This window comes from Eutrigla gurnardus (assembly GCF_963514095.1).
Source record: "Eutrigla gurnardus genome assembly, chromosome: 12".
NCBI classification, from domain to species: domain Eukaryota; kingdom Metazoa; phylum Chordata; class Actinopteri; order Perciformes; family Triglidae; genus Eutrigla; species Eutrigla gurnardus.
In genome coordinates, this window is record NC_139926.1 from 15,801,156 (window position 1) to 15,825,056 (window position 23,901).

Genomic DNA, 23,901 nt, shown 5'->3' on the forward strand with positions numbered 1-23,901 from the left:
CAAATAGTTTTCATTTAATGTGATTTATCATTTAAAAAAACATGATATATCATTTTCAATAAGGCGTGTAATTAATCCACTTGCAGTAATGTGATTATATATAGATTGAGAACTGACGCCCAGCTGCTTTCCATCCTGTCGATGGAAAGTGTAGTCGGGTTTCAGCAGGCGGCTTTAGCTCAGCTCTGACATCACTGATGCAGTGCAGAGTGAGCCAGCACCCACAGCGCTGACTGCAGAGGCTCCTCTCTCTGTCGCGTCTTGCTGTGGGCTCACGGCCTGAGGCAGATCTGTGCACTGTAGCCCGCCCCCCCTCATGTTGCATTCAGGATGGGGAAAGCTGAGGTGGAGTCAAGGCGGTTTCATACTCTGGCGATCAGCGCACTCAGACCCTCCAAGCATTTTTCTCTCTCCCCTTCTTTCCAGCGCAGCAGCTTTACCTCCTGGACCAGGGAGAACATCCTCAAGAGGGAATGCTTCTTCTTCGAAAAAGGTGTCGGGTAAGGAAAATGCTTCTCTTTGCTGTGTGATGAAAGTAAAAGATGCTGCCGCTGCACAGTAATCCAGACACGCTGTAGCATCTGACCTCTGCTGCGCCCTCAATCGTTCTGAGGTGTTTATGTGACAACACGTGTTTATGTTGCCTTTTTCTCCAACTAGAGAGGATGTATGTAAGTGTGGCTACTCAAAGACCGATCATGTGGATGAAGCCATCAAGCCAGATGACTTCACAGGCGAGTCGTGGGACAGACACAGACATATCCGCGAGTTGCCCACGGATGCGTTTGGAGACATCAGCTTTGGTGGTTTGGGACAGAAGACTGGCAAGGTGAAACCGCCGTCTTCTCTCCACTATAATAACATCACACGTGAATGCGTGCCTGTGTGTCTTTATCCTCGCCTCTGTGTCTGTCTGTCATTCCCAGTATGTGCGAGTGTCCACGGACACCAGCCCAGAAATCCTGTACCAGTTGTTGACTGAGCAGTGGAAGCTTTCCGCTCCCAACCTGCTGATCTCAGTGACTGGAGGAGCCAAGAACTTCTATCTGAAGGCTGGACTCAAGAACATGTTCCACCGTGGTCTTATCAAAGTGGCCCAGACTACAGGTCAGCCTCAGATGTACCAACGATTAGCCAGGGAGTCTGTGAAAGCATGTGTTTTATGTTTACATGTGTAGTTATGAAGTGTGGGCTTCTGCATGTGGTAAAGATCCACTCCGTCTTTTAGGCGTTTCCTCATTCACTGCGTCCAATTTCATACACTGTTTACATTCTAACTGTATTTTAAGTACAAAGTGTATTCACGTGTACTTAAAGATGTCAGTTATCAAACTACTAACAGAACAAAACAAATTGTAGTTGGCAGTGAGGCAGCGCCAGAAAGATTAGCAAACAAATACATTATTTATTTCTAAAATAATCGTGTTAAGTTCAAATTGGCGAAAGCCTTCATATGTCAGTTTAATTGACATGTTTGATGGTATACTAACTGCAAAATGGTACACTAGAACTATGAGTGTATTTTGTTTAGTATTGAAGTATGCAGTCTATGTCCATATATGTTTGTGTACTTAAGCCGTTTTTCTTGATTTGGCTGCTTAGTAAAGGACATCTTAATGCTACAGCATACAATAATATTTTAGACAAAAGTGTGCTTTTTTTCTGTTTTAATTTGACAATGCTCCCATGCATAAGAAAGTTGACTATATTTTGACAGTGAACAGACTCCAGATTTGGGAAAACTATTATTTGAATTCCCAGGTCTTTCAACAGCCATATATGTAGATATCCACACATACTTTACATATGACCAAAATGAGGACATATGGATACATAGTATTGAATTTTGCCCCGTGGTGTACATAGGTGCATGGATCATCACCGGTGGTACGCACACAGGTGTGATGAAGCATGTAGGGCAGGCTGTGAGGGACCACGCCCTGAGCAGCTCCATGCAAGGCCAGATTGTGGCTATCGGAGTCCCAACGTGGGGAATCATTCACAACAGGGACGCTTTGGTGCATTCAGAGGTACGGTAAACATATTCACACATGTGGCTTGTCTCTTTCTTCATCATCTGCGTCTTCATGTTCCTTACTTTCCTCGTCCTCCTCTCGTCTGTAGGGTTGTTTCCCAGCTCATTATTTGATGGACGTCGAGGGCCAGGGCCGACTCTCCTGCCTCGATAACAATCACACTCACTTCCTCCTGGTGGACGATGGGACCCAGGGACGCTACGGAGTGGAGATTGAACTGCGTAGTCGTCTGGAGAAATGCATTTCCCGAAAGCGTCTTGGAAACAAAGGTCTGCCAAAGCAGCAAGCCGTCACAGATGATATCTCAAATCTGATTCTATGTTATCTGTCCTGCTTTTAATATTGATTTTTTTCACTGTGTAACCTCCAAGACACTGGCGTGACCATCCCTGTGGTGTGTGTGGTTTTGGATGGAGGACCGGGCACTCTCAATGTGAGTCATCAGTTTTTGGTATCTCTCTGTCTGCTACTGTCTTCCTTGACTGCCTTGTGTGTCTCCTCCCAGACCATCTATAATGCCATGCTGAATGATACACCATGTGTGATCTTGGAGGGCTCTGGGAGAATAGCAGATGTGATCGCTCAGGTGGCAGGACTACCCGTGACCCGGGTCACTATCGCCGTCATCCACCAGTTAATGAAAAGGTTCTTTGGCCAAGAGTATGAAAGGTTCCCGGACCTCAAGATCATAGAATGGACCAAAAAGGTATGTGAACATACTGGCGACCTCAACAATTACAGACCAACTTCAAAGTTACCAAGAGCCATGTTAGTATGCTAATATAGCTGAGCTGAGTCTGATGGGAACATAGTTTTGCAGGCATTTAATCATAAACCCAAATATTGGACAAACAAACAAACAAACAAACAAAGTATCCTTCATATAATTGTTCAGAGAGTTCAGTCTGGACCAGACAGACAGACTGACATCGCCCTTTCCTAGAGCCTTCACAAAAAATTATCTAAATAAAATAGTATTATTAATTATATTGTTGAAAATTCAATCTGGATTGCAATCCCACCAAAGCACAAAAAACTGCCTCTCTGAGGGTTATCAAGGATCACCTGATTACGTCTGATGATGGTGTCTGCTTCACACTAGTATAACTGGATTGTGTTTGATACTGTGGACCAATGAATTCACAAATGGTGATGCTTCATCCTCTAGCCTCCCATCTCAGTTGTGGTGTACCACAAGGCTCAATTTTAGATCCTCTACTGCTTTTGTTCTCCTTCTCGATTCAGGATCTTAGCAAATTCAAGGAGATGTGAACACATCACAGCTGTTTTAGCCTGACCTCTCAGGCAACCAGTTGATTTCCGAATTGATTTCACAAATTTACAGATCTGAGCCTGAGCTCCCCCATCAAGGGTCTCCTGGCTGTTCCCAGGTTTAGGTTTGATGTGAAATCCTACACTTTGTGTCCCCTTTCTGTGCTAGATTCAGGACATTATCAGGATGTCTCACTTGCTGACAATATTCAGAATAAGTGAGGACAATCACGGGGATGTGGATGTGGCTATTCTTCAAGCACTACTCAAAGGTAGGGATTTGGTTTCCATGCAGATGTTCAGTACCAGGCTGGGCTGACTATGGGTGTACAACACAGTGAAGTATTAAGACGGAAAGGCTTGGTGCCGAACCAGCTCTTAGGAAGTATATAATATTGCTTCTCTGAAGACTAATCCAATGAACTGTGGTATCAAATGTGCCTAGATCGACATTGAAAACCAACACAGATTGCTTTTTTATTCAGAGTGACACTGATAGCCAAAGTTAATCTATTCATAAGAAAAATAAACGGAACTTCTTGCAAACGTGTTCCTCCTAATACTGGTGTTTGCCCTTTTAGAGGCAGCTTAATGCATATTGTTCTAAAAGTACACTGAGCCAAAGTGCACTAAAAGTGAGTCCACCACACTGGACATACACTTAGAGTTGCGATTGATTCGTCATTCTAGCTAAACTGCATTGGCTGTAGTTTCCATCTCTGAGCTCTATTAACAACGAAGTGATTAACAAGCATTTCCAGGCAATCGTCCCACTCATTCAACGAGTACATCCTCTGTCTTCTCTAGTCCACAGTAGAAACTTTGTTTTTGAATAAAAGCCTTGCTTCTTTTTGCTTGACCACGCCCCATTAAAGTGCTGAACCAACCAGTAGATTGATTGATTTGTTGACAAAGGAGAAAATTAATCTTCAGCAAGTAAATTCTCAAGCAGAAACAGCAAACTAGTTCTCTAGTTCCACCTTATTGAATGTGATGATTTTCTGTTTTTCTCCAGATCCACATTGCACATAATTTGAATATTAGCTTTGGGTTTTAACTGTTGTTTGGAAAAAGAAGCTGTGCTCTGAAACTGTGATGGGTAATTTTAACAATTTTCTGATAATGAATAAATACAGTTGCGTCATCATACATCAAAAAGTGCCTTGATTGAGGAGTGTGTGATCTGTTGTGTAGGGACACTTTCTTCAGTTAGTTGCCTCAATGTAAACAGAATTGCGTGTTGCTTCATTATAAATTCTCCACTCAGCTTCAAAGACCGGCGAGTCACTGGGAATCGAGTGCTGGAAGAGGCAGCTGGAACTGGCTATAGCCTGGAACCGAGTGGACATAGCTGAGACTGAGATCTTCACTGAGGAGAGCCAGTGGAAGGTGAGTTCAGCAGCCTTTTATACAACATACTGCTACGCCAACACCAGCAGCATGAGAACATATCTCTTCTCTTAACACTCCCAATCACTTCTTCTATAACCACTTCTTGATAACCTCCAACATCCAACTGTTCCACACACATGTTGTCCTGGCTTGTTCCAATCCAGTCCAGTGACCTCCACTGGGCCATGTTCTCAGCCCTGGTTGGCAACAAGCCTCAGTTTGTGAGTTTGCTGCTGGAGAACGGCGTGAGTCTGAGGGATTTCCTGCAGCACGAGGAAACTCTGTGTGAGCTCTACAAGCAGATGCCCGGCTGCCTCTTTCTACGCAAGCTGGCCAAGCGCGTCCACAGCTCCTGCCGCAGTCGGGGGAAAGCGTTTCGCATCAGGCCTCGAGCTTACCCGGGCCAAGGGGAAATGATCTCCATGACTCATGTGTCGAATGTGGTGCGCCACCTGCTGGGCAGTTTCACCAAGCCCCTCTACCCTCCCTCCAACATGGCTTACCACTTCGACATGTCTATGGAGGACACATCTGTATCAGTGAGTGTTTTTCATCATCTACAATTAAATGAATGTAGTTTGACAACCAAAGACTCTTTTATTAAACAGTTGGCTAAAATAATGATGTATTAAAAACCTGGATATGCCTTAGAAGGATTTCATCTTGCGATATGTTGCTACATCCACAAAGTACGCAATTTAAGCAGCACATCGTTCACTTTTCATCCAGCTGTCCAAAAGTCCGACGGGTTCCCAAGCTCCACTCGGGGAGGACAGTGCCGAAGCACAGAGGGACCCGGGCAGAGATCTTTTCCTTTGGGCCGTTGTCCAGAACAATAAGGAGCTGGCTGAAATCGCCTGGGAGCAGGTGATCACCTCATACTGGCAAAGTTTGTGTAGTTTGTGTTTGTGTGTGGTGTTGCATCCGTTTCTGTATCTGTATCTGCGTGTGCAGTGTGGAGACTGCATGTCCGCCGCTCTGGCTGCCAGTAAGATCCTAAAGACGATGGCGGAGGAAGGAAGTGATGCAGACGAAGCAGTTGAAATGCGAGACCTCGCCAATCACTATGAGACACACGCCATTGGTATAATACTGCCGACATAACTTTACTGATGTGATATATAGGGGGATGTTACAAAGTTGGCATTTGTCTTCATTGTGTGTGTTTGTGTGTGTGTGTGTTTCTCAGGTGTGTTTAGTGAGTGCCACAACTGTGACGAAGAGCGGGCTCGTAAGTTGTTGGTGCGTGCGTCTCCGTTTTGGGGAAGGACGACGTGCCTGAGGCTGGCGCTGGAGGCGGATGATAAAAGCTTTGTTGCTCAGTCAGGTGTTCAGGTAGAGCAAACCTCCCACGTTTATCTTTAGGGTCATTTCCTTAAAATAATTTCATAACTCAAAAAACTGTGATCCCCAGATATGAGTCATGAGTATTTCATCTATGACAACGTGTCTGTCTTCAAGGGTCTTCTGACACAGATCTGGTGTGGTGAACTTTCGGTGGACAACCCAGTGTGGAGAGTGCTGGTCTGCATGGTCTTCTTCCCACTCATCTACACCCGCTTTCTGGTTTTCAGGTGAGGAATGTGTGAAACCGTTAAGGGCAGCCGTCATATCCGAGTCAGTCTCCCCAATGATTGTGTTGCATGATCATACAACAGCCAAGACATGAAAAGTCTCATGATGCTGCGATATTATCCAAAGGTCATAATGCCCCCATCGATATTCAATTCAATTTAAAGTGGTTTTATGATATTTGGATGATGTCAAATGCTTTTTATGCATTCTTTTCATCACAAGAATAAAAATCATATCATTGTCATAAAGGAGTTTCGTGGTGCTTTTTTCAAGTCCTTCATCTTCCAAAAACCAGCAAAAACATTTACTTTATTTAGGAATGTAACTGCTTTGCATTTGTACTTATTTGACACCAACTGTTTCCAGCAAGACCTCTTTTACAGTTTTATTTGCTCATTCATATTTGATTTTCATACCTGACTTCATTACCATATGTGTGCTACTGCTTGTACTACATGTAGTGTATAATGATGTTCCAAAGTGTCAAAGTGTTGTGGTTTCTCACTTCTCCCTAGACGTGATGAAGTCATTCACAGAGAGTCTGAAAAGAACGAGGAGCTCAAGACGATAGAGACAGTAACAGGAAGTACAATTCGAACAAATTCTCATGGCCCGTAAGTAGACAGTCACCTTGTAATACACTGACAGCAAATGACCCTCTTCACTGAAAAATACAGACTACACACTGTACACGAGCTTATACACAATTTCACATTTTACATTTGTGTTATTGATTTCGCAGGTCCAGGTGAAAGCAAGAAATAAGTGTCCGAAATGTCCCTGACCCCAGTGACCTTTGTGTCCACAGCTCTTCCTCCAGCCTGCAGCACCTGAAGCACCTGAAGCCTCTGGGCTGCTGGTCCAGGCCGGTGCACCTGTACAGCTCTCCACAGGTCAAGTTCTACTGGAATATCGTGTCTTACTTCGCCTTCCTCTTCCTGTTTGCTGTGGTGCTGATGATTGACTTCCAGGCTACGCCCTCTGCTGGGGAGCTGCTGCTCTACGTCTGGCTGCTCTCTCTGGTGTGCGAGGAGGTCAGACAGGTGAGAGGGTGCCGCTTGGACAAGTGTTAAATAGCTGCCTCCAGACTATGCCTCACTCTAATAAATATCTATATCACTGAACACTTAATTTGTCTTTTCTACCTCAGCTGTTTCACGATCCTGATGGCTTCGGGTTTCGTAAGAAAGCCAAGATGTACATCAACGAACTGTGGAACATCTTAGACGTTCTGTCCATCCTGCTCTTTATTCTCGGTCTTGCATTTAGGTGAGTTTCCTTCCTCCCTAACGATCGGCCATGGAAGTGCTCTCCATCCTCTTGGTTATCTGTGAATCACCAAGTTGTTCTCTTTCAGGCTGACGACAGAGCTGTTCTATGCGGGTAAAATACTCCTCTGCATCGACTTTGTGGTCTTCTGCCTCCGTCTCATGGCCATATTCACTATTAGTCGAACCCTGGGACCCAAAATCATCATAGTCAGGAAGATGGTGAGAGACTTAAATACAAATGTAATAAATGAGGGAGCAACTGCAGAAAAAAACTCCTTTTATCGAATCCAAAAAGTGGCTTCTGCCTCACCAAACCTCCATCTGGTGTCTGCACATGAATAGGTGCATTTCTTTTTTTGTTAAATAAAAGGTGTTTTTGAACACAGTTGCAGCTGGTCTGTTGGTTCCCACACAGTCAGACGAACCTGGATTTAAAAACGTAGCTCTGTTAAGTCACTCCACATGCATTATATGTTAACATTTTGCAGTGTTCATATGTGTCCGCGTTGTGACTGGTGTCTGTCTGTCCTCCAGATGATGGATATGTTCTTCTTCATGTTCCTGCTGAGTATCTGGGTGGTGGCGTACGGTGTGGCCAAACAAGGCATCCTCATCCACAATGACAATCGGCTGGACTGGATTGTCCGCGGCGCGGTTTATGAGCCGTACCTCATCATATTTGGGAATGTTCCCACGAATATTGACTGTGAGCAGAGATGGGGAAAAAATAGCATTAGCTTCTTTGAAGTTGAAGCGCTGTAGTTTTTATCAGTCATGATAATAATTTGTCAATTTACGAGGTTGTTTACTGAAGATGTTAACAAGGAGAAAACAATCTCTTTGTGTTCTGCAGATGCTGGGTTTCAAATAGACTCCTGCAGCATGAATGGCACCGATCCTTTGAAGCCCAAGTGTCCCGTGCTGAATGAAAACCAAACGCCAGCCTTCCCCGAGTGGCTCACCATCATCATGCTTTGTGTTTACTTGCTCTTTGCTAACATCCTGCTGCTCAACCTGCTCATAGCCATCTTCAAGTGAGTTCCTCTCCCACCTATACGTGTCTTGACTCAGTCATAATTTGATCTTTTCTGTGTGTTAATCCCTTGTTATATCTAATACCGCTTTATAACTCATGTTCCCATGTCATCCTCTGTCTCTCTTTGTGTTCCTGCACAGCTTTACATTCCAGGAGGTTCAGGACAACACGGACAGAATATGGAAGTTTCAAAGATACGAGCTCATCAAGGAGTACCACAGCCGCCCCGCTGCCCCGCCTCCTTTCATCATCTTCAGCCATCTGTACCTCTTCATCAGGAACATCGTACTGTGCAGGCCCCCCATCATCAGCAAAGAGTTTAGTAAGTACTGACATACTCTCTAGTTTTAGCTTCATCACACTTTGACAAAACAAGCATCTATTGAGAGCATGAAGGTTTATTATTGACCTTGGAAGCAGTAGTTTGATGGAAAAAAAAAAAAGAACGCCCTCTTGCTGGACATTTTCTGGAGCTTTCAGGCGCATCTCATGGCCTTCATCAGAAGGTGAAGTTTGCTCAGCCGTCACAGAAATGGTTCTGTTGTTGGTATCATGTCACTGTGGAATGTTGGCAACAGAAATGGTTCAGTTATTGGTATCATGTGACCTCACTGTGGAATGTTGGTTATTTATGAGGGAAGACTGCAACCACTGGCGTTTCCCCAGCCGCCCAATGGCCTTTGACCCCTTCATAGCTGATGCTGCACACAGATGGTGTTAGATAAGGTAGTGAAAAAGCATGTGATCCTGTTTTTAAGAGAGTGAGCTTCCCCAAATGGAGGAAGAGGAGCTGCTCTCCTGGGAGGCCTTGATGAAGGACAGATACTTGCTGTCCGCACAGCAGGAGCAGAGCCAGAGCATGGAGCGACGCATCCTGGACACGGCCCAAAAGTAAGAATCCCACAGGAATGTAGTATGTGTATAAGTGTATTATTTCGATAGCATTAAAGCTGTGCTAAGCTATGTGGCTGGATGCTGTAGCTTTATATTAAACGCACAAAGTATTTCTCTGACAAGATTTCACAAGCTATTGCTTTAAATGCAGCAACATTAGCTATGAATGTGAACATTTTATGGTTCGATGAGGCTCAAATTCTACTTTTTGCCCAAACATAAAGTGTGTATGACATTAAACGGTCAAGGAGTAATGTTCAAATGAAAAGTAGACACTGTGCTTGTTTGTTTCCTGAAGGGTTACCGCCATAGCTGATCGATTGGAGAGGGAAGAGGAGACGAGCTCTGTTGCCATGGTGCAAAGACTGGCTCGATTAGAGGAGCAGGTTGTGACCTGTTTTTCTTTTTTTTCTTTTTTGCTTATCACTGATGTTGCACCTGTGTCTGTAACATTTCACACTCAGAAAAGAGATGACACACTTGTTTGTTTAATTTTCTCTCCAGATGTCCCCGGTTGGAAAATCGGTCATCTTCAGCGTTGTTCTAAGCTGTCATCATAAATGTTTTGACCCACTTTTATTCTTTCTCATCAGGTCATCCAATCAGCCAGAGCCCTACAGTGGATTATGGACAGTCTGAAATCTCCTGGTTTTGCAGCCAAAGAAGCGCAACCACCAAGTCAGCAATCAACTTCCTCGCTCATTATTGTTGTTTACATGTCGCACATCGGATTCTCCTCTTGTTTACTCATTTCCACCCTTTTTACGTGCAGTTTTGACTACAACGGACGAGTCCCCCGACGCCTTGAGAAACACACCAGAGAAGGAGGACGGGTTCCATGTGAACGCTCGTCAGTTCCACTACCCGAACAGCAAACTCACGCGTTTCCCCGTGCCTGAGGAGAAGGTGCCCTGGGAGGTATTTCACATAGATTTCCATCCCAAAATCAACAAGATGAAAAAAAAGATGGTTTACTGGATCCAGGTTGTTTTCGTTGTCTGTTTATTTAGGTCAGCTTCAGCTCATACATGCCGGCTAATTACGACAGCGGGGACCATGTGGATGGGTATGTTTTTACCAAGAGAAGGTCATATGGTTGTTTTCACAGACATTTCATAGCAACTATAAAAATGTAGATTTTTCACTTAAAGAGACAGTGTGTTGGAACTTTGTTGCCGCCGTTATGTACCAAGAAGCTATGACAACATCATAGTTATAGTTGTGCGGAACAGCATGGAAGCCTCCTGAGGAATTACCCTTCTAATTTAAATACAAGAGAAAAAAAAAGAAATGATTTACTACTGAGGATAAATCCGATTATTGGCAGAGGTACACTTATGAGGACATATTTATGAATGAATATTGATTTTAGCTAATAAGTTACACACTGTCCCTTTAAATGAACAACTAACCTATCCGGACTAACCCTGGATCCATGATCTAATTACAAGGCTGCCTATCTCTTATGTTTCATTTAGTCTTTTCGCCTTTCAGATCAAACTCCGAGTTCGAAGCCTTAGATAATTACAGGTATGATACCAGATAAGATACACAAGGCATCAAATAGCACTTACAGTAACTACCCAAGCATGTCTCCATGTCTGATGTGTATCTGATCTGTCATTAGAAACCCAGGAGGACGAACTGGCATCAGGGGACCGGGTGCACTGAGCCATACTGGGCCAAATCTGAATGTAGAGCTTGTGCTTACACGGTAGTTCCTCTCACGTCCTCACGGTGCTTTTAACCACCGCTGGATCGCACGGCCTGATCTATGATTTTGTAAATTGATTTTCAGCTGGAGAGACAGCGAGAGATCAGTTTTGGAGTACCTGGTGGTTTGGGATGAGAGCCAGGGAACTCTGGCTTTGCCTGGAGTGAGTTTGTTTCTTCACATAAGATGTTTTTTTCTTTTCTTTTTGAGCTTTTCAAATATGCGTATCTCTCTGTTTCTGGTTTGAATACCTTCAGGGACCTGTCCAGTCTGCTGATCACTTGCCAGTGACCCTTAAGAGAAGCATGGGGACGACGCTGTATGAAAAAATAAATGCAAAAGTATCAGAGGGAACAAAGGTAGGTCAGGGCTTGAATGTTCCTAAAGGGTTAATTTGGTCTACAGGCAACAGCCAGACGATTAGGAAATGAAGTAAAGCAGTGACTTAAAAAGCAACAATAAAATCACTACAAACATTTAGAGAAGGCAGCTTGAAGAACACCAGGGGTTACTTGGTAAAGCAACATTAAAATGGATTGGAATTAATATTTAAATCAAAGAGAAGCAAGAGCTGTTCATATATAACAAATGGACTCAAGTAGGAGTCTATAAAAAGCATTGGACAATGATTAGGGCTTCAGATGAGTTTTAAAACACTCAACAAAGTTGTTTTGACTTCAGATGACAACAGTAAAAGCTTGGACGCCGCAAGAGCGGAGTACAACGAGGAACCCCCTAACCTGATGAACTGGGAGGCCTTGTGGTCTTGATTGGGAATCAAAAATAGCCTGCAAGGTTTATGGAAACCACCTTTGTAGCCGGAAACTAATTGCTGTTGATGTGTCACCATGTTTTAGGTGTTTGAGGGTTACGTGGATGACTGCAGGAACACTGATAATGCCTGGGTGGAAACCACAGTTCTAAACATTCACCTGGACAGAAGGGACCAGGTGATGGTCGACACCAACAACATGGTGAGGGAACATTATTATCATTTGATTTGATTTACAGGAAGAACTCGACTCTGCATTTTAGGTGAAAATGATTCCTCCTACAGTTTACGTAGAATGACTTATTGTTTTGTGGTTATCGCCGTCTCAGGTGGCGAGCAGCCACGGCGCTCTTCAGTGGCAGGAGGTGAGCAGCAGAACCGGACTCAGCTCCGACCAAAAAGACTCTCTGTGGCAGGTTGCCAAGCTGCACAACAGGAAGTTCTGATGTCCTAAATGTGCCTCTACATCTGCAGGGTTTCTTCATGGCCTTTAAAAAAAAAAAGAATTATGTTGCACTGGATGTACTTGAAATAAGACACTACAAAGCCATAATGTATGCTGCTGGGAGGATTGTTTTATTTGCACAAATGTAACAAGACAGTAATCTGAATGTTTGGCCCACACAGTGCTGTAAGCAGTCATTACGTGTACACTGAGAATACCTTGGTTTTGAGGTAGAGCACTTCACATGAGTATTTCCATGTTATGCTACTTCATACTTCTGCATATCTACATTTAAGGGGCTAATATGGTGTTTCCCCCTCCCTCCATTTATCCCATACAAAACATACAAATGCAAATCATCACCTTACTGTATATTAACTACTAGCTCAACCAAAAAATGCCACTTACACAGGTAAAGCATCGTTATCAATGCAACAACACCACTTGCAGTACATAATAATAATAAAGACTGAGAGGGACTATACTGCATAATGATGATTGCTAGTTATGATGTTTTGAATGCAGAAGTTTCACATGTAATGGAGTATTTTTTTTAACTTAATGGTAGGCTTCATTTATTGAGGTAAAGGAGTACACAAATGAAATACTTCATCTGCTAAATGTCCCTGTATGTCAGTGTATCTGTTGATGTTGCAATATATTCCACCTGTGCCCCTTTATATAATCAAGCACTACTGGCCCTAATAATGATTTTTAAAACACAAACAACTTCTGGTGTTTGAGAGAAACTTGTGGGTTCTGCAGAGGAAAATAAAGTCAAATAAACACATCTCGGCATATTCGTATCTTATGTTTTCCACAGTGGTTTTGCACATCTGCTCTGCCTCACGTGCAGCCTTGCGGTAGTTTGGGAACACAGAGCTTCAGCGGCTGCTCGGTTTAAGTTCAGTGCAGGTTTTATATTTGAAATCTGAAACTGCAAAGAGATTCAAAACTGTACTTAAAGCTATGGTCTAGGATTTGAAAGGTTTGAATTATTATTATTTGTCCTGTTAATCCCCCGGTGGTGCAGCGCCATTGAAAAAATACAGAAGCTATTTTTACCCACATCGTCAGAGAGGTAAAACATGAAGAGATCTTACTCTGTTCGTTTTTCTTGATACCACAAAGCGCTACCAGACTCAGCCCTCAGTGGATCACTGGATCACCATCATCTCTTTATTTCTAAGTGTCTATGGAAAGCAAAGATTAAACAAAATGAAAAGAAACATATTGATACAGCTCCAGGAATTATATAGATAGATATGATCATCATATGATATATGATCTTCCTATGACTTGAAAAGTCATTAGTACTACAACTCAGATACATGTAGTGGAATAAAAGTACAATATTGAATGTAGTGTTGAAGTATCAGAAATTGGAAATACTACTTAAAGTGCAAGTGACTCAAAAATTGTACTTTAATACAGAACTCTGAGCTCAAATCTTGAATTGAAGAAATATAAACTAGGGATCACTTTTAAAAGAAGAAAAGAAAAAACAGAAAAGTTCTGAACATTAATTGATGCATTAAAGTTCTTAGAAGGGACCCTATTTTAGCCTTGTATTATTATTATTATTATTATTATTATTATTATTATTATTATTATTATTATTATTATTATTATTATTGTTATTGCCATGTTATATCGTTTATTCTTCAATAATATCCAAAACATTTTTTAAAGGGACTCATTATGGTAATAGACGATCTTCGATTACTTGAGCCGTTTACAGGTGCACGGGCCAGAGAGTGTCCGGAAGTGACGTGGCTGCCCGAGGAGCAGGCCATTGGATTGGACAATAAATAGATGCACAGAGAGAGAGAGAGCGATATGGGGAGAGAGCAGTTGGACCGGACGTCTGTGAGGGATTCAACCGAGCTAAACGGTAATATTCTCATTCTTAATGACTTTTATTGGAAGACGCAGCGTCACGGTGAACTATAAACCGCTCACGTGCGCGCAGTTTGCGGAGGAATATCTTGGTTTGGTCGCGGGATGAAGCTAACGTTAAGTGCTGGCTGGGGCAGCTGTCAGTGGTACAGCGGTCTGACGCTATACGTGCATTAACTCGACGACGGCGTACTGTTAAACCGACTGTTTTCTACCGTTTATGGGCACATTTCCGCCCACGAATCCACACCTGTAACATAAAGGAGAAAAGCCTGTACCGCTCATTTGAGCCGCTAGGAGTCAAACAGCAGATATAAGTCCGTACACGTATTTACAGGTTACACTTATTTTTCGCATTCATTTTGTCCCATTAACGAACTGAACGATGTCGCTGAACACAGGAAAAAGGACTTGTTTCCTTGTCTGTTTTTAACCAGGAGAAGGAGGAAATTACAGGCTGCTGTGTGCTGTTGCAGGAGAGGAGGCTAAATTATAGTGGGTGGTGAAGAAGTGTTTGTTTTTCCTAGCAAGGAGGTGTAACTTCTCTTTAGTATTTTTGACTACGAGGCAAAAGGAAAAAAAGTAGATCCGCTGTGATTTGATACCCTGTGTTCTCCATCAGTACGCTGTTTCTTACTGGTGTATTACACTCAGCTGCTTGAACTAATCCCGTCTAACACAACAACCCTGCAGTCAATTCTGACTCCATGTAATGTCTAATGGTCAGCGTTTGTTTACTTTGCTAAAACAAAATGTATGCTGGAGTTTGTAGTTTTGCATCACACACACCGCTGACTCAGCAGGGAGCATCTTGGGGTTCAGTATCTCAGGACGCTCCAATGTTCTGCTCTACTTCTGAGCCACAGAATACATTAAAAGCCAGCAATTCAGCTAAGGTATCGCTTTGTGAATACATGAGTTATAACCAGGTATTAAACAAGCCATTATGCACCATTCAACAGATTTAGAATTTAAATGGGGTAATAGTATTGTAATAGAATATTTGCCCATTATATAAACCTTGTACGTTCCTGAGTCACCTGTTTCATTGGTGTGAAAGTCATTGTCAACATTCTTAAATCATCAGATTGGTGACTCGAAGCTGACGGTAGTCCGTACCTCTGAAACGTCAACACCAAGCTGTTAAAAAATAAACCTGGATCATTAAAACCGTCACAAAGTAGGACTACTTTTTTGTATTGGACTGCATTAGTGTTAGCTGGACGTACCTGATAAACTGGTGAGGCGTCAGAGACTGGCGAGACTGGTAACGTCTCGTCCTGCATCCTCTCTATGAGCAGCTCTAAGCGGCCATCTGACACAAATCAGACGACCACTCGCCTGTCTTTCTTGAAGACTTCATGTCACGGCCGTTAATTTCCGTCCCACACTTTGACAGTGAAGTCAGCGGTGGCGAGCGTTAACGTGTGTGAGCGGTGGATGCTGTGTGCTGTCACGCCAGCAGCATCGTGTTCCAGCCTCATTGTGCTGAATGCGACATTTCCAGCAAGTGTCCAGGCTGCGTGTCACTAATGGCTTTGCCTCTTTTGTAACTGCTGCCTGCCTGTGGTGCAGTTACAGGTCACACACTCGGCACCAATCACCCAAAATGTGGTCCCCCGCTAATGACTCGCTGAAAGCTACACCTCTCATGTGGTCTTAACTACGACACAGAGACACTTGCTTTACAGCAAATGTGAGCAACTACAAATGTGGGCCAGCTTTGCCTTTTGGAACCGGCATATAGCGCTTTTCTTGCTTACTAGCTACCTTTTGAAGCTCTTTTAAGCATTTTTTATGTATATGGAACTGTTTGGGTTTGTATTTGTATATACAAGGAAAGCATTAATACTGAACACTTAATTGAATTCAATTTCACATTATTAAACTGGGTGTCTTTTATTACCACAAATATGAGCACTGTAGTTTATTTTTGCACTGGCTCACCATCCTTTTGCTGAAAATACTCACCAACACACAACATGTGTCTGTTTTAGAAAATGACTGAACCTTTTTTGAAAATGGACTTCTCGTTCATGTTTGCTTAAAATATGAATACATTTTTGACCCAAAGATTTCCGTCTTCAGTAGAAATGAATGGGTTTGGGCATGACAGGATGGCGAAGTTTATTGAAAGACGTACTAGCACATTTTTTTTTCTTTGGGATGAATAAGTAATATATGTAAGTGGTTCATCGCTCAAATCCCCTCTGCTTGCAGAAGTGGGTCACCCTGGTGATGCTGTTGCATGGCAACGGGGTGTTTCTCCAGGTGTCAAGAGTACCTGCACATCTGAACGTCATCTGATTGGATGATGAAGATCATGATGCTGGCGTAGGCAGCAGGAAGCTGTATTTAGTGGGCTTTATTTATGTAATTGACATGTGTAGCGGCAGCAGCAGCAGTGTAGCCTTGCAGCTGGTCTGATCTCTCTAATCCAGCCCCGGAGACTCGGCTTGTTTGTTTTGGGTCGCATTTATATAGCGGTGACTCCAGTCAGTGTCGTGTCCCATCAGTCTTAATGAATAAGCTCACTGCTGTGTTTCATAGATTAAACAACATTAATGTAAGGTTTTTATGTGTGCCCCTGATGAGGATCCATTACAACTCGAAACATGGATCTAGGTCTAGTTGCAAAGCCAAACACATCTACATCACTGTTGGATATAAAATTAATAAAGGAGATATATTAATCTATTTATGTAGTATTTTGTATTTCTCCATGGATTGAGTTGCAATACTTTCCACAGTATTTATATAGGACTTAAGTAATAAATAATCACCCTCACAGTTGGTTGATAAGACCATCTCTCAGGACCGTGTGGAGGGTTTTGTCATCTCCATCACTGAGCTTTGATGCCGTCATTAAAGCAGAACCAGACAATTCTCATCACCAAAAGTTTAGAAAATTGACTGTCCATAAAATTGTCATTGAATGTTTTCTACCAAATACAATTTTCAAGTAACCAGTAGATGAACAGTGAATGACTAGCAGCGTATAAAAATAGACGTCACATAGGCTAATGTGCTGAAGCTGAAGGTTCACTTTGTGTGTTAGCACAGCCATTGACGGGCAGTTGAGTGGAAAAAGCCAAACAACAAATGTGGGGTTAAAGGATGTGGACATGATGTCTTGCCCACTTCCTCCTCTCTCCCTCTGTATTCGTCATACTCACTCACCCTCTCTCATCCTCTCCTCCCCCAGGCCCTCTCCTCCCTCCCTCCCTCCTGACATTTCTGTAATGCACTGGAGCTCCTGCCTCCACGCCATCTTAAGCTTACTGTGCACCACACGCCGGGGCCAGCTCGTCACACCGAGAGCCCGTCCGGCACGGCTCACATCTATATCAGACCACTCAATGCCAATAAAGGCAACTCTGGCTCGATGAACAAAGTAAGCATCCTCCATCTTCCGGGCTCCTGTGTTCTGTTGGCTCTCTTGGGGGTAGAGTTGTCGTTTGCCAAAGAGTTTAATGGACACACTCCCAGACCCAGTTTGAGGATTGGGATTCTGTTGAGAAGTGGGTTAAGCCCGGCATGTCTTTATATTTGGGCAGGGGTATTACAGTTTGGACAGCGAGGGGGTTAGATTAACTCAGCATTGTTGAACCCTAAGTGTGCCGGGGCTCTGCTTCTAATATTATGCAGGGCTTATTTCCTGGGGTAATGGTGGATGAATTTGAGAATTTTAAGGAGAAGTGGCAGTGTCTGCTGGTTATGAGTGTTATATATAATATATGTGGCCATGAAAACCCTTCACAAGGAGACCCATTTTACATGAAGTTTCATCAAAATGCAACCAACATGGATGGTTCCTTTCTATACAACCTTCTACAATATTTAAGTAGTGTTTGCATGCTTTGTGTGCATGTACTGTATTCATGTACTTCTCTCTGGTTATGCGTCTGCTTACTGAGCTTCTATAATTACCACAGCCTGCAGCGCCTCATGGGAAGCATATTAACACACACGAGTGGAGGAGCAAGAACCAGAGCACATGCACAAGTCATACAGGCTACATGTGTGTGGTTCGCAGTGTCTCTGCCCGCTGACGTGTGCATCTGTAGAATAATATGTGACTGTTGCTCATGGATCATAGTATAATGCGTATGTCTTATTTGTCCATGATTTGTGCTTGTCTAATGCAATAGGGATAATTTTGTTAATCAGTCACAAGGTGCGACTGCAGCATGCACCACGTGACCATAACAAATGTTAAACTGGAGCAGCAACACGCCTAAATAAGGAGCAAGCTATGTATGTAGGTCGACCTATACTGAGTTTCATCTTTTTTTTTTATACCAAATTAATAATTTGAGAGTTGAGTTCTCCGGTTCCATCTTCATCAAATCTGATTTGTTGTTGTAGATCTTTCATATTGAATATATTTGGACTTTGACTCAAATAAAATGAGTAATTTCAAGATGCAGTTTGGGCTCTGGGACCTTAAGATTGGTATTTCCCACAGTTTTTTAACATCTTGTACTAAATGATCAATTGAAAACAGTCTCTGTACTTAGTATATGGAACTCATTACCTGGAAATGAAGGCTCACACAGAACTGAAGATGTTTTGTGTGAAAGTTAAACTTTGGCTTAAAGCTATGTTCTACTGTTTGAAAGATTTGTCAATTGAGCCAAAGATGCCGTTAGTTTGTTTTTGTGTTATTAGACGGTGTCAAGACTATTTCTGTCTCTGCTGTATTGTTTATTTGTTCGACGGAGACGTTAGCCTGGAGGGGGTGTGTGCTTCGTGGGAGGCTCCGAGGGGAGGACGATACGAGCTCGGAGGGGAGGGGGGGATGTGTGTGTGTGTGTGGGGGGGGGGGGGACCATAGCTTTAAGCAGCAGCAGAGATGTTGTTCACCTCTCATTATTAACACATATGAGCACAAACTGATTTTAATTTCGTTAAATGTAAATTTCACTTAGTGTTTTAATCTGTTTTGTGTCTAAATTGTTTAACTGTATTTATTGTTTTGTTTGATTGTGTTGTTTTATTATATTCAAAAGTCTGGCCAGGGACAAAGACTGCAAATTTGCTGAAGCTAGACGTCTTATATACATCACCTGTTCCCAATTATTTGTGGCAATTTTGTATGTATTGTACCTAAATAAATAATAAAATAAAACATGCAACTTCACATATTGGTCTAACCTCTGACCCCAGCGAGCAGCAGCACCATACACCTCCAACTACACAGTTATAATCTCAGGCAGACCACCACTGCCTGCCACCCACCGTGGCCACAAATACCCTCCGAGATGTGGAATGAGGAGGTGAAGTGCATGTGGACATGACAATCCTAGCGTGTGTCATTTCCTCCCACTGTAATTCTCTTTAGTGAAATAATTAGAAGCGAGAAGGTTGGAGAGCCTTCATAAAATTGTTTGCTATCAAAGACTGGCTGCCGTGTTCTGCGTTATAGCTCTGCATGCCATCTCATAAATCACGCTCAGGATTACCAGGTGCGTAGTCAGAAGGGCTTCCTGTCTGCTGCTCCTCATCCGTTTGCTCCTGCAGTCTACTCTGCACTCATGATGAACAAGGGGGGACCAGGATAGATGGATTGTTGTGGTGAGGGCAGAATCCTGCAGGACTGTTGAACAGTCATTGTTATGTAATTTCCTCTCGGCATGGATTGGTCAGGCTGTGGGGTTATTGGTGGGCTCAGCACGCTAATCTCACAAGCATTATCTGCCTCTCAGAATCAGCGGTTGTTGTAGGAGGAAGACTCACTCATCCATGCCTGCCTTTGTAAAAACCAACCAATGAGTCAGGCCGGTCTCTTTCTATCATCCATCTTAGCCAAACCGGTTCATACTTGTGCATGAAATCAACTTACTCAGGATCAATCGATTCCCATTAGGATTTCCCTGACTCCCTCGGACTTCGCCAAACAAAATGTGTTTGTTTTTTTTCTTTCTGCTTTCTATCTACCATTTGTTAATAAAAACTTTGAATCAATATAATAATGTATGATCCAATTTAATACATGTAAATGTGTGATTAAAATGGCAGTTAATGTTAGTAATAATCTGCTAGGTTGGCTAACCTTTAGCAGGACTACTAAAACTTTTATTACATATCGGTATGCTTGCTGTTAGTCCATATTAATATGGTATTTATAAATAAGGCCTCAGACAGGCGAGGGTGGAAGCGAATCATCAATGGCCTATGTTCCTAAAGGAATAGAAAGACCTAAGAAGAAGACCAAGATAAGTTAGTTATTAACTTTGTCAGTTACAGGATATGACCTAAAAAAGTAAGCTTTGACCAAAGGCTAGCCCTGACTATCTCACCAGCCAGCTTTAGGTAATGTTATTTAGCGTTGTTTTAGCTGATTTTAAGTAGTTATCAGCAGTTTAATATGGTACCCTATTTCAAATGATATCCTTCTATAGCATAATATAATGATTAAAATGGGTAAAGTGTAAATTACCAGTTTACTGCACTACTGCATGAAAGTGAACATAGATTGAGAAATGAATCTCTCTTCTTCTTAATGGTCCGCTCTGTGCAGACAGACTGTTGCTGTGCCAACAAGAGCTTGAGCCAATCATAGTGTTTGAGATAGGCTTTCGTTGGCATTTTAATTATACACACTGTTTCCACATTTATCACATTGAATGTTTTTACTTTTTCAGTACCATTTAGAATAGGCCTCTCGCGGTAAGCAATGTTATTGTCTTTTTACGAACTTCCTAAAATGTGGGTGTTGTTGTTATGCATGCATGTAAACACAGCAATATCAAGGTCAGCAAAACCGATTGAGATCATGGCCATATTTCACACACTATAAGTCCATATAGCCTAGTAATTATTGTAAAAGGCCTACATTAAAAAAAATAGATTTAAATCAGAAGTTTTTTTTAATTTTCTTATCAAGAAGAGGCCCGTAAGAGTTTCAGCAAGTTATCTCATCTTCAATTCAAATGAGTATAAAGGTTTTCCACAGTGTCAAAGTAGCCATTGGTTGTTAGGCATAACATTTTTTCTAAAAATGAGTCAAATAAATCTACCTAGCGTGGCTGTACCTGGCTGCTGCATGCGATGGCAGATCGTTACGGTAAACCACGGTAAAGTTGCGCTGGTGCTTTTTCTCTTATTAATGCGGAGGACACAGGAGCTGTCAGTGCTGTTGTTCCGCTGCTGGTGAAATAGTAATGAGTGTGTATAACGGAGCTCAGCCAGTGTGGTTTACAGCTCTGTTGCACTCGGAGGTGCAGCCGGGGCACACGGAGCTCTGCTGGCTTTACATCACCGTGTCTGTGTACCAGTGAGATGGTGATACAACAGGAAGCTTCAGCCATCGCTGGAGAAAAGCTAATTGCAACACTGGTTTATATGGAGGACATCAAACATAACTATTTCTAACCAAATCATATTGTAACATTGTCAATTGGACCTTTTACATGATTATTTTGTTTTACAAAACTACAGAAGTAGTGGATGCAAGTAAATTTGAGATCAACTTGGCACCCGTAATGTATAAATACTATGAGACTGATGATAGATTTGCTGCTTTTATCTGTTTTTACATCTTTGTAGATTCAATATTTTCGAGTTCTGTATTATTTGTCAGATAATACGAGACATTTGGAGATACCACACTGGGCTCCGTGTAGATTTAATTTTTGTTCACATTTTGAGGAGAATTATATTGTGTATTATTGTGTTATTAACTTTACTTTGCTTGGGATGCACTTTGATTTACTAAACAAACATGTCTTTCCTATATGGCTTTAATTATATTGACATTTTAATGGGGGATTGTTAGTTTGGTTCCAGTTAGAATAAAGTGTGGGATGTCTAAGCTGTGTGTCCGTGCTTTTTAGTTGTGACTTCATTCAATTTAATTTATGTTGCAGCTCAACAAAAAACATGAGTGGCTATTGATTGGTGATCATTAAAGACGTTTTAAACACCTCTGTGGCAATAACAAGCATTGACCGCCGACGGCACACCGCAAATTAACACAGATTTAAGCAAACAGGCACAGCACAGCATCACCTCAAGTAGTCAGGCAGGTGGCTTGTCAATATGGCAGATGGTCGGTGCAGCAGAGGTGTGTTGGGATGGCCTGAGAGGCCATGAGTGCTTTGTTTGCTCGTGATCACAAAATAACTGTTTTGTAAGCTTAGCATAATGAGCTCGCTCTTTTTTTTCTTGTGATGGTGATCACTTAATTCATCAACGGATACTATGAGGAAAGGCAAGTATTCAAAGTAGAAATGATACCCTCAGATTTCAGCTGCCCTGGTTGTCGCTCTCCGAGTTATTTGGAATGTTTAATTAAAGTTAAATTATTTCCAATCTGTGTTTGAAGGATGCAGGAAATGCAATGAGAGAATGACGAGTAATTGTCACAATTAAAGCCAGCTCTCATATAGCTATGGATCACTGTAACTTGTGGGTTTTTGTTGTGGTACTGAAACGCAATCAGCATTTAACTAACTCCTGCAAACAAAAACACACTCTGGCTTGTTTTCTCAATACAATGTGGCTTTGCTTGTTTCCACGTGAACACACAGGCTTGTGATCTGCTGACCTTTGGAATTTCAACGATAGAGCAAAGCAAGAAGTTCTTGCTAAGCAAACAGGTCTGGTATTTCACTTTCATGCTTCTGGATATCTAGATATCTGTGCCTCTCTATCTCACTTTGCTAATATTTAACTACAGCTGTATTTTTGGGGAATTTCCCTGCTGTATGTATGCAGTGTTTACAAGAGTCTCCACAGCAACTTGTTAAGAATAGTAAATCCGGCTCGTACACACTCTTGTTCTTCTCAGGGCTAAAAGGTGCATGACAATGTGTTAATTCTGGATTTTGCATCACAAAGATCTAGATTTCACAGATCCAACTATCAGCTAAATGCACTCGCCCACTCTAATGTCAGTCCCATTAGAGCCAGCATCCTTGGCCATCTGTACCGTGACTCATTTGACCGCCATTTCACACCATTTATAGGCCGTGTTTGGAAGTCTCCCCCTCAGCCTCACCCCGGGATACCAGACCTCGTCCTCTGGCAGCCCTGCTGGGGTGTGGCCTGAGGATGTAGATTTGGACAATACACCGCCCCAGTCTCCCAACCCCCCATCCACCATGCATCGCTACATTTCACTACTCCCCTGCCCACTTTCATCTTCCCCAGAGGTTTGGGCCTGTGATGAGAGGATGAAGCATCTGTTCCCCGAGCCTTTCCTTTCACCCGCAGACCCTCCCTCTCAATCAGTCTCTTTTGATAAACCCCCTCCGGTCAGAGTCAGTCTCAATCTACGCCATCACCACTCACAAACGTGAGCTGCACCTCCTTTTTTTTCTCCAGCTTTGTGATTATCTGGTGAATCAACTGTTAAGTCAATTTCCTAATGTCACCCTGAAAATGTTGCAGATGGCAATACCTTTGTTGCATTGTGTGCTTTATGGACACGTGCAACTTCATTCATACCATCGTCTGTCTGTACCTGATGAAACAAGTCACTCACGAAGCTGAGCCCAGATTACACAACGCGAACCTGTGAGATGCTCAGACACTACCAAACAGGTCATTATGCTTACAAACCTGCAGCCAAATACAGGATAGATCCGGA

At 42.6% G+C, this 23,901-nt stretch overlaps 2 protein-coding genes across 2 annotated transcripts in view; both read left to right on the forward strand.

Moving 5' to 3' along the window:
* Positions 1–297: 297 nt before the first annotated feature.
* On the forward strand, positions 298–13,190 carry trpm2 (transient receptor potential cation channel, subfamily M, member 2). Its single transcript, XM_084023595.1, has 32 exons — positions 298–500; positions 661–829; positions 927–1,107; positions 1,867–2,030; positions 2,125–2,305; positions 2,408–2,469; positions 2,542–2,742; positions 3,478–3,580; positions 4,576–4,697; positions 4,865–5,239; positions 5,430–5,567; positions 5,655–5,784; positions 5,890–6,035; positions 6,162–6,274; positions 6,791–6,889; positions 7,084–7,318; positions 7,426–7,544; positions 7,633–7,765; positions 8,081–8,252; positions 8,400–8,580; positions 8,723–8,904; positions 9,341–9,473; positions 9,775–9,862; positions 10,070–10,154; positions 10,249–10,394; positions 10,487–10,542; positions 10,971–11,006; positions 11,104–11,190; positions 11,275–11,353; positions 11,448–11,549; positions 12,048–12,164; positions 12,292–13,190. The coding sequence occupies exons 1-32, from the start codon at positions 331–333 to the stop codon at positions 12,406–12,408; spliced, it is 4,422 nt and encodes a 1,473-aa protein (XP_083879721.1). The 5' UTR covers positions 298–330; the 3' UTR covers positions 12,409–13,190.
* Positions 13,191–14,201: 1,011 nt separating this feature from the next.
* Positions 14,202–23,901, forward strand: part of map3k13 (mitogen-activated protein kinase kinase kinase 13) — a 28,344-nt gene continuing 18,644 nt past the window's right edge. Inside the window, exon 1 of the mRNA XM_084022634.1 lies at positions 14,202–14,301. The gene's annotated coding sequence lies outside the window, so the exon portion shown is untranslated. The remainder of the gene's footprint in view (positions 14,302–23,901) is intronic.